The sequence below is a fragment of the Aulonocara stuartgranti genome, assembly GCF_965226115.1.
Source record: "Aulonocara stuartgranti genome assembly, chromosome: 22".
In the NCBI taxonomy this organism is placed as follows: domain Eukaryota; kingdom Metazoa; phylum Chordata; class Actinopteri; order Cichliformes; family Cichlidae; genus Aulonocara; species Aulonocara stuartgranti.
Window position 1 is genome coordinate 25,256,959 of NC_138957.1, and position 11,237 is coordinate 25,268,195.

General features: G+C 42.2%; 1 protein-coding gene across 2 annotated transcripts in view; it reads left to right on the top strand.

Annotated features, from left to right (window-relative positions):
• Positions 1 to 9,905, top strand: part of tgfbr2a (transforming growth factor beta receptor 2a) — a 30,851-nt gene extending 20,946 nt beyond the window's left edge. For both annotated transcript variants that reach the window (XM_082522309.1, XM_082522308.1), the window contains exons 6-7: positions 7,450 to 7,574; positions 8,841 to 9,905. In XM_082522309.1, coding sequence (XP_082378435.1) covers positions 7,450 to 7,574; positions 8,841 to 9,020 — 305 coding nt within the window. In that variant the 3' untranslated portion in view covers positions 9,021 to 9,905. The remainder of the gene's footprint in view (positions 1 to 7,449; positions 7,575 to 8,840) is intronic.
• Positions 9,906 to 11,237: the final 1,332 nt, after the last annotated feature.

The window sequence follows — 11,237 nt, forward strand, 5'->3', positions numbered from 1 at the left end:
GCGATAGCAACATGCCACAATGATCCATAAACACGTGGGGAGTGGAGAGGACGTGCAGTGTGCATAATGTGAAGCCTTCCCCCAGCAGCCTGAGCCTATGGCACCTTAACTGAGGGACGGTTCAAGGTCATTTGATATAGCTCCAACTAGAAGCTGGCTCCACAGGAAAGGGGCCTGATAGCTGAAGGCTCTCCCTCCCGTTCTACTTTTAAACTTCCTAAGAACTCACGTAGGCCGGCAGTCTGAGAGTGAAGTCCTCTATTAGGATAATATGATGGTATGAGATCTTTAAGATGTAACAGGGACTGATTATTGAAGTATGTGAGGAGAAGGATTTTAAATTTAATTCTGGATTAAACAGAGAGCCAATGAAGACAAGCTAATATGAAAGAAATATGGTCTACTCTCGCTGCATCAACTGAAGGCTTTTCAGGGAGCTTTTAGATCAGCCTGATAATGATGAATTACCATAGTCCAGCCTAGAAGTTAAAAATGCATGAACTGTTTTTTATTTTTTTACCATTACTCTGAGACAGGATGTTTGTAGTTTTAGTGATATTGCACAGATGAAAGAAAGCAACAGTACATATTTGTTTACTGTGCACGCTGAAGGACATATCCTGGTCAAAAAGGACTCTTCCAGTAATCCAGTAGCACATGATGGCTCTTAGTCCTGCTTTTTTTTTTTTGAAAGGAGAGATGACTTTTTCCCCACCGTCAATAAAATGAAGTCTGAACACGAGTTATGAAAAGCCTGCACTGGCTTTATCCAAATGTTTTGAATAGATTAAACAACCTTACATAAACTGATGATTTAGCCGTAAAATTAATTATTGATGATATAGAACATCAGTGAATGATTATGTAAATAGAGTTTAGCTTTAATGTGTGTTTTGAGAGGAATACTTAAGATGTCGGTGAGAAAAAAGCATTGGTTTCTTGCCAGAGTCGGTTTAACCATATCACACAGGAAATGCAGAAGAAAGGCTCTATGCTATGCATCTAGTTCCTGAAACACAGGCTACTTGAGAATAGTTCAACATTTAGAGAAAAAATAACTTTTTCACTCTTGTTTATGTACTAAATGCGAGCGTACTATTTGACACTTTACATCTCACTTGTTATTTTCTGTCACGTTTTCTCAGTACTTGTTTTAAACCCAATATTCTGTCTTCCTGACTATCAACGTAGTGTACTCTACACACGTTTAACACTCCCTCTAACCTTTGCGGAGATAACCATCAATTTCGTTGGTAAATTAGCTCGGGTCACTGCAAGTATAGGAAACCAATAGAAGCACTGATTGATGAAATTCCCTTTAGAGGCTGTGTAAATATCCTCAGAAATACTGTAAAAGCTTGTTTGACCTCTGAGCAATACAAGCACCAAGTGACCAACTCCACTGTGAGTTCACTTATTAGCTGTGTGACAGGACTTATGTGTGAGCATTCGTTGACCCATTAGTCATGGTGGGAAGAAAATCTAAAAGTGTCAAAGCCACAATCCATCTTGTAGAAGCCTCAAGGATCAGCCTTCACTTTACTAATGTACCGTTACTCGTGTTTGTCACTCTGCAGCAAAACAAGGTCGAGGTATGTGCAAATAATAGAAGTGGTTGATTATCTGAAGCCAGTACAGTGCAGTATTTCATGTCGACAGAAGGTTATTTGTTTTTGCTTCCTTTTGTGTCTCTGTGGTCCTGTTTGTTTCTGAGACTGCTCCTGTCTCCATTGTGTCACAGCAGTGGTTGAATGCCGGGTTTGGGCATGAACACTTCTGCTTCTGAGTTTTCCTGTTTTGCCCCCACTAACCTCCCTCCCCTCCCTCCCCAGGGGGCTTCCTTGAAGTGTATCGTGCAGTTATTCTGCCCATGAGTCCTCTGAAGCAAAAACATGAGCAAGTGACCCACAATTCCTCTTGCTTTTCCTTCCAAACTGCAACAACGTGAGTGCCCTGTGGGTACACATTTGAAAAGAAAACAGAGTATTTCCTGCTTTGCAAAGAGCGCAGTCCCAAGACGCAGGTTTTTTTTAGAGAGATTTTAACTTTGCAAGTGTGGTTTATATTAGGACATTTAGTGGTTAATGTCTCTTGAGATCAGGACAGGCAGTATATAGAGATGAGTAAAGATGCACTAAACAGATCCAGGTTCACTCTGGCTTCATTTGGTTTCCTCTTGAGGGATTTCAGGAAATCTGCGCGAACAACATCTTCATTTGTTTATCCTGCGTTTCCCTCCATCCGTTACATGCATGTCAGATTAAGTCCTTCATTCCCTTACTTTGCATTAGTTTAGGTTTAGCTAACCTAAACACTGTATACAGAATTAAACGTTATGCCAAAACACATTTTTGTCCTGCCCAGATACACTCGACCATTCCCTGTTTCTAAATCTGGCACTTTCAACTCAGTTACGCTACATTTTTTCCTCCCGTCTCTCTCAGTCTCTTTCTTCTGAGACACAGGTAGGTGAGGCAGCAGTTAATTAGTCTCCCACTGCAGTGCAACACACCATAGGCAGCCGTGAAGCTTTACTCATGCAGGCACAGACAAGACAGGACAGGCCAGTGTAAATTTACTCGGGAAAGGAAGCGCAAGGTTCCCGTCCCACCTCTAGACTAAAGATAGAAGCCAATCGGTTAGTTCACATTTTCCTGTGTTTCACATATCTCTGTCCCCATTTTTCAGACTTGGCATTTCTTGGAGAAGTGTAAAAGGGTGAGGTCTGTAGTTCATCAGGACTGAAACTGAAGGAGACGTTTTCCTGTTCAGAGATTAAATCACTGTACAAACAAAGCTAAGCTCTCACCTTGATAGACGATGAGAAAGGTGGAAAGAATAAGCTGCACAAATGAGATGGTGTAATTTGGTTTTCCCTTACTGGCAGCTAAAAATCTCCTTGCAGATAGTGTGCTGGCTGAGATCTGGTATTGATTCTGGAGCAGAGCAGCATGAGAGCAAAGCTGATGTGTTTACAAAGTACACTCAAGAGTTGCTTGCTTTCCTGCTGCTGTTTTTTTACTATGAAGTTGCCACGTTTTCCCTGGAGGTCGGTGAGTCACTTATGACTCCCTGAGATCTTACCTTCCTGAGACAAAATATGAGCAGATGTGAACCCACACTCATAAATTCAGAGTGACACATCCCAGGGCATCAGTATAATGACTAGGGTGATGCCCTGCTTTTTCCTCTTGTCTCTGGTGCCACCTGCCTGTGTGAATGTAAGGAAGATGTCTGATCACTGCAGGCAGGCACAGGGCTGCTCTGTCACGGCTCCTGAGGCCGTGGTCTGATCTGAGATCTGCCAGACAAGAGGAAAAAAACTGTCTGTCGACAGCCAGCCAGGCACAAACCATCACTTTACCTTCTTTATCTTCCAAGACTGAGGGAAGGGTTAGAGCAAGGGGGGAAACGGAGAGATCAGCACACCTCCAAGAGAAGGAAAAGTCAGATTCCAGGCTCAGATCTTTTTATCTGAGTGTCTGTTCCTTAAAATGCCTCTGCTGTATAATTTAGCTGGTCCAGATTTAGGTCTTGGAAAGATTGTGAGGGCGTTCCTCGAGCGGGTGGGGCAAAGTAGGAGGATAATAGCGGAGTGGTGTCGAATGTGGAGCTGCAGACGAAAAAAAAATGCCTCCATTCCCTGAGGGGAGAGGTTGAGCTTGACTGGAGAGGAGGAAAGGTTAGGGCAGCTGCTCTCCAGATGTCAGACCATCAAACCCTTCAGAACTGGAGGGTCTAATGCGTGTGGTGGGGGGGCTGCCACAACGCGCATTTAGGAACAAATTTTAGACTTGATTGAGGATGAAATAGGGTCAAAATACGTGCAGCCAATTTCCGTTCCCTGAAGCTGCATACAAAGCGGGCTAAAATATTTTTTTGGTTTTACTTAATGGGGTTAGTCGATGGTTAGGGAATGTATCAGCTGCAGTTAATGGTAGGGTAAGCTTCCAGGGCAAGTCGGTGCCATATGCCCTAAAATTAAGCTCTGCTAATGAGTAATGTTCATGCATACATCTGTAATGCTTGAGTTTAACAACAGAAAACAAGTGTTGGAGCCACCGCAAACTAATGAAAACCAGCAGCGGCTGGGAGTAGATTAGTCAAGCTGTTGTTCCAGACTCAGACAGACTTGGGGAAGCTGACACAGTTGTTGCGATCACATTACTAATTTATTTCCAAATACATGGGGAAACTGTTTGGATCGCTTTTGCTGTATTATTTATGTGTTTAGGTGACAGGATTTCTCTTCTTATTTTCAGTGTTTATATTTTATTTAAGCTATAATTAGACAAAATTGTTCACTTGGAAGGGCAGGAGAGAAAGACTATCAAACAAAATGTGAAATGCTTGTGCTGACTGATTTCTAAGCAGACCTGTGTGAGGTTAGTATTTCAGTATGCCAACTAAGACTGGTGAGTTTGGGATGTGCGTAGGGGAGCAGGTGGTCAATCTACGAGAACAAAAGTGCAGTGTGACGGATGTAAATTACAAAGCTTCAAAACGATGCCATTCATCAAGAGTTTTTCCTTGTTTGCAGTAGGAAAGAAAAATGACTACATTTCTCTTGGCTGCATATGCACATACACTTTCGACTGCCATGGCGGACAAGTGGGCTGGAAAATAGACATTAAGGAGGAAATATGTGCTAGCATTGCAAAATCCACATCACTACATGTCAGCTGTCGGACATATAGTGTAAGTTCCTCATTGTTACTGTGCTGAAGTTGTTAAATAGCTTTGGAGGAAATCTTGTCAGTGTGCAATGTGTGACTTTTGCAAACCCCAGCAGTCCTCACTCGCACTGTATTGTGCTTTCAGAAGCCTCTTCTGCCACTGCAGTTTAATTTAAGGTTTACCTTTAATAAACATCTTCGCCTTTAGAGCCAGATTGGGCAAATCTGTTTGTCCTGGAATACACACTTTGTTTATGAAGTAGTACAAGTCCTATACTCGAGAAGCATTGTTTGGAGATGAGCACACGAGCATGTTTGCTGACACTTTCCAAAGTGGGTTTGCTGTCTAGAACACAGTTATACACTCCCTGGACCTGTCACAACAAAACAAACAACATCTGTCTCCTTTTCTCTTAAAAATGGTTGACTGGGTTTGTGTTTAAGCTTGAATAACAAACCAGAAGTACTTTGCTTGCAGTAATGTTGAGTTCCAGACTGTAAAGAACTTTTTTTTTTTTTTTTTTGCAGTAGTCTGTGTCCCAGAATCCTCCAATTCCTGTCTGTAGGTTGCATAACTCCCTGCGATCTTTTCTTTTTAACGTGTTTAAAAAGAAATAAAACGTCATCACGATCATCAAACAGTACAAACAACATGCTTATGTGAGGATTATGTGTTCCAGTAGTTTATTTTAAAAAGCTACAAACAGCTTTTATATATTTCTTACCTTTTTTTCATAATAATTCACATACAAAATATTGTTTTACTCTCAGCAACAACATGTTGGCCTTATGACTGAAGAGGCAACCTCAGAACCCGCCGACAGCTGACACAGCTTTGTTCTGCACTGTTACGTAAACTCTGAGATTTACATGAGAAGATGCAGGACAAATCTGCATTGTGCTTTTTTTTTTTTTTTTTTTATTCAGTACATTTGAAATCTCTGTGTTTCCAGTGACAGATTTAATAGCCAGCAGTTCATTACAGGGATTGTATTCTATTTTATTATTAGAAAATATGTATGTGTGTATAAATATCTATATTTTTATACCACAAAATGCCTCTGCTACAATGAAGTATAAATTAAAGTGGTTCTGCTAGATTCTTACTGGCCTGTAAAAGCCATTGTTCTGTATTTCAGCTGTGTGACATTAAACAGCAGCTGCAGTATCACTGACAGAAATATAGCCACAGTATATTTGGGTCCATAAGGGAACCGTGACGCGCATTTGTCATTTTGCCTCTGCATGCCACCCCCACAGTGGTTTTTACATCAAACTGTGCAGACCTTTAGCTTTAATGCAAGGAGTCTAACAAAAATATTGCATTGACTGGAGCCGTTGTAGTCAATGACTGACTGACGTCTAGAGAACACAGATATCACCAAATGCTCCGTTTCCTCCCTTGAGATGCTCTGCTACATCTTTACTGCAGCCGCTTCCAGTTACTGCTTGTTTGTGGGTCTTTCTGCATTAGGTCTGGTCTTCAGTAACTGAAAAGCATGCTCCATTGGGTTGAGATCAGGTGACTGACTTGACCCTTGAGGAATATCCTGTTTCTTTCCTTGAGAAATTCTTGGGTTACTGTTGCAGTGTGCTTTGGATCATTATCCATCTAAACTCAAATTGCTCTCTGCTTAGTTTTGCAACATTTTTCTGAGTCTAAGCAGAGAGTGCAGCCCTATACACTTCATTCTGCTGCTTCTATCAGCAGTCACATCATAAATAAACACTCGTCAGACAGTTTCACGGGCAGCCATACTTGCCCATGTTATCGCTGCTGGTCATCAGTTTTTTGTTCCTGTTCAAAATTATTCTTTTGAAACTTCCTGAGTATTTACAAGAATTTTCCACTGTTGTTTAATAGTACATTGTAACTTTCACACAGCCAGGATGCATTGTAAAATGTGTTCGTTGTTTTTAACGACGACTCTGTCTTTGTAGGTGAGAAAAGTAGAAACTGTTTTAATTCTGACAACTATTTGCCACGTATGCCAGGGATCACAGTCAGACTCCACAGTGACTTTGTTATATAGTTTATTAATATGCATCTCTTTTTCACTTTATTCTCTCAGTCTGATTTTGTATCCATTATAAAATCTGTTAATTTTGCTAGTCCATCTTTTAATGACTGATAATTAGCTTGAGCTAGGTTTTAACTTCAGTGTAATTCAGTGTTGCGGCTGAGGAATCCAAACTTCAAACAAAGAGGAATTGGAATTCATACGATATATTTTTTTCGGAAACTGTTGACTCATAGCTCTCAGGCTGTTTCCTGCAGACCTGCTTTGAAATTTTGCCCTAAGTAAACACAACTGGTAAGTGGCCTTTGACAAGCACTCTGGAATTGTTGTGTAAGAGAGCTGACACAAAGCCAGAGCATTGTTGCTGAGGTTTCTTTAAACTCATCGACAGTAAGGCTAAAAATGTGACGATAGTGTTTCTCTTCAGAAAATCTCGCCCATGGCCCCTCTATCAACAGCTTAGGGTTCTTCAGTTGTTTGTGCCGCTTCAGTGCTATTTAAAGTTTGCATCCTACAGTTTCAATTTAGAGCGCACAGTGAATCCTTTGAGAGGTGTTATTGATGTGTGTGCTGTGGGGCACCTCCATCTGATCTTTCTCTCTATTCCACAGAACTTCATCTGTCAGATGTGATCTGTTTCAAAGTTGTTTTGCCCTGCTCCCGGCAGGTGTAAAAGCCTAAACTTACCATCTTGAGCTGTGCACAGGCTAATTCTCTGAACCCACCTGTTGTTTCTGTGTGTTCACATGCAGACGTGAAAGCATACGAGCCACCGTTTGGAAACCTGAGAGAACACCCGTGTGTAGAGAGCATGAAGGACAGCGTCCTCAGGGACAGAGGAAGACCTGAGATCCCCAACAGCTGGACCAACCACTCGGTAAGAAATGAAATTTATAAATGCCTCGTTTGTAACCACAAAATCTGTGTTTTAACAGATTTGTCAGCTGATATTAAAAACAAAGCACAGCAAACATAAAATATAAAAAAATAACATTGATTATTTGGGATTAATCACTACGGGCCAAACACAGAAATGAGAATGGAACACCTACTTTAAACAGTCTTCAGTATTCCAGATCCTTCACACTGCTGTGAGAACAGTGCAGGTAATGGTGTGATGTATTCACTGTGTCCATTCTCTGCTCACCCTCACCTAATTCCAATAGTGAGAACATTACTGACGCAGGCTGTCCCTTGCAATATCCACACTGTGTTTAAACTAGGGTTTGCAAAGTTTACATGGTTAAAAGTCTGTATATGCAAACTATGACCTACTCATGAATGTGGCCCCTTTCACATTTTATATTTTTACTATTTTAAAATGTTAATATAGTTTCTTTTCCTACGAAGAAAACTTAAAGTGGCCATGTTAACGAATAAATCATAGTAGGGGATCAATAAATTCTCTAAGATACAAAAAAAAAAACCATAAATAAACTTTATTTTCCACATTGGCAGCCAAGTTTTAAATCAGAAGTGTTTATAGTTGTTCCAAACAAAGGGAAACTGTCATAAAGAACGAGACAGTGTTGTTTAGATTTGGAGATAGCTGCACAAATTTTCAGTGTGTCTCCTGGAGGACATTCATGCTGCTGTACTCAGCAGTTCGCTATGTAGAAAATAAAAGTAGAATGCAAGAGGGTTTAAAACAGTCTCCCTTCTGCACAGCTTATTTATTTATGCTTTACTATGTATGTCACAATCAAAAGATTCATCCATTCAAGCTGCCACAGCGCATTGTCACACACTGTCTCTCGCTTTGTTTTGCTCTTCTTTAAATAGGATTGTTGTGATATCTACAACATTAAAATGAGCTCTGTGTCTAGCTACTGGTGGCACCTAGTGTCTCCATATTTTAAAGTGAAGCTGTACACAAGATGAAGCAGCTGCAACATTTATGTTCAAAGAATTGCATATTATTCTCCTTGCAAAATGGTCCTTCAGAAAGAATAACTCTCAATGCTAGTTTCTCCAATAGAAATGCATCAAAAGTCCTTTATAAAAGTACTGATACAGAGGTGCATATGGATAAACACACAGTTGAAAATGCATAAATGCACATTCATAGCTTCAGTTTGAGTTAAGTTGCATTGCCCCAAAGTCAATTATATTGACTAACTGTGAGCCTGTTCTCCTCATGCAGGGCATCCAGATGTTGTGTGCCTCCATTGAGGACTGCTGGGACCACGACCCGGAGGCCCGTCTCACCGCCCATTGTGTTGCTGAGCGCTTCAATGGCATGGAGTACCTGGACAAGCTGTCAGATTGCTCTGACTCAGAGGAGAAAATCCCTGAAGAAATCTTTGTAGTGGATGAAAAGTAAACGCTTAACAGAAACACTGCCCCCTGCAGGGTGACTGAGGCATTTTTATCGAGCTGCTGAGGGGAAAAGGAATAGGAGTGGAGGCATTTGAAATGTAGATGAAAGTGAACTGTTTCCAGAGGTGGACTTACATATTCTGGATTAAGTCCTAAACAAAAAGGGCGCTCACATTATAAAGCTTTTTTTTTTCTTTTCTTTTTTTTTACCAAATACTATTTGCACTTTATAAACATCTATGCACACCAAACTATATATATGTTGTGTCTTATTTGTTTTTAAAATTTCAGGTATAGGAAATAAACAGACTGCAAATGTATTAAAAATGGGGAAAGACTGACCAAATATTAAGACACTAAGATCTCCTGCACCTGCCTTGTTTTTCGAAATGGCCAGGTGGTCTTGGATCAAAGTCCAATGAACTGAATGAAGCAACATTCAGGGTGCTAATAGAACCTCTGGCAAGAAGTGGAAATTATTCACGGCAAAGAAGTAGAGGGAAAAACATCCAAAGAACTAATCTGCAGGGATAGCTGATTTCATATCTCAAGGACTATGAAATGTAAAATAAAGACAGCAAAATCATTCTGAAAGGAGAAAGGAAACTGAGATATACAGAGGTAGGTGTGTGTTTGAGAGAGGGGGGCATTTTACTCAGAGGACTCTAAGCTGAAAAAGGAAGTCTGTTTAATAAGACAAAGAGAATAAAAGGAATGCAGAGATGTATTAAGGACTCCAAACTGGAACATCCAGTCACTGTCTATATGTTATAAAAGCTGAATTTTTGTTTTTGTTTTTTATACTGAGAAGGGAATTCTGATCTGCTCAGAAATGATCTGTATCAAAGGAATTTTTGTATAGAAATCATTATTAAAAACGTTACTATGCTCTCTGTTTGCTGTGCTTTTTAATGCTCTCGGCTGCTGTCATACTTTGTTTAACTTTGGGTTTTTTATTTGAGATACTTCATTTTACAATCAAAAACTTACCTGCTGCTCTCTGGCAGGTAGCTCCATGCCCTCCTGGGTTTTAAATGCACCTTAGAACACACATGTATCAACACTACAATGAGCGGGTGGAGGGAGGTTTGGAGTCTTCTCTCACCCCCGTTCTCTGCGACCTGCTGGAGCAGGGGGGCTAGGACTAGGAGGAGGAGTTGGCCGTCCGACTGCGGTCTGGAGTGTGGAGCCTTCCTGCTGCTGCGGAGTCGGGGCGGTCTGCCTCCCCCCACCGCAGGGAAAAGGGTAACACCACCTGGGTCTGGGTGCAGTTCCCCCCTCCAGGGGCGGGGGCACCTAGACCCGGTTTGTAGAGTACGCTTGGGGAGTGTGATCGTGTGTACAACGTCTCTTTATGTCTGTCTCCACGTTGGTTGAGTGTGGAGTAAGTGCATATGAGAGCATGAGGGTGGGAATGGATGTTTGTATCTGTGTGTGCCTGTATGTCTGTGTCTATATGTCAGGTTGGGTGTCAGGCGCCACCTCTCTGGGGACATCTCAGGCCCTCCAAGGTTTGGAGGCCTATCTCCCCCTACCACCACTTCCCCTGCCAGTGGCGGACCCCCTCAGACATCGGTGCGTTGGTGGTTCTTTGTGTCCGGGGATGGGCGTCCAGGTACACACCGGCTCACTCCTTGGCGGCCGCTTATCGGGGCCTGGAGCCTGGGGCTCGCTCGGGCCACTTCGGAGGTGGGGTGCCCCCGGCCTCTCGGCCTGGGGCTCGGTCACTCAGGCGCAGCTGGCTGCCGGCGGAGCTCACGGGCGCGTCACTGCAACTCCCCCTGGCTTCTGCTCCGCGGCTGCTGAGTGAGCCCTCATCTGGGACTCTCCTCAGCTCTTTCCGGGACAGTGGCGCGGCTGCCCCTCTGTTGGTCTTCCTTGGTCTCTTGTGTTCTGGGGGCCTCTGGATGTCTGGAGTTTTGATCTCCTCCATACCTGCTTCACGCCCTGGAGGACGGGGCTGTGGCCCCCCCACACCCTCTAGCAGATTATTACATGAAGGAACCTTTTAAAAAAACAAAAAACAAGCACGTCCATGCTCACAGGTGTACACACGGGTGATCACACCCACAAACTACACCCTTTTTGGCTCCTACCTCAAAGCACACTGTGTTCTGTTGATCTTATGTGCTGCACAATAATGTTTAATATTTAGTATTTACTGTCATATTCCCATATATCATTGTGATGCTGTTTATTCTATTACTCTTGTTCTCTTCTG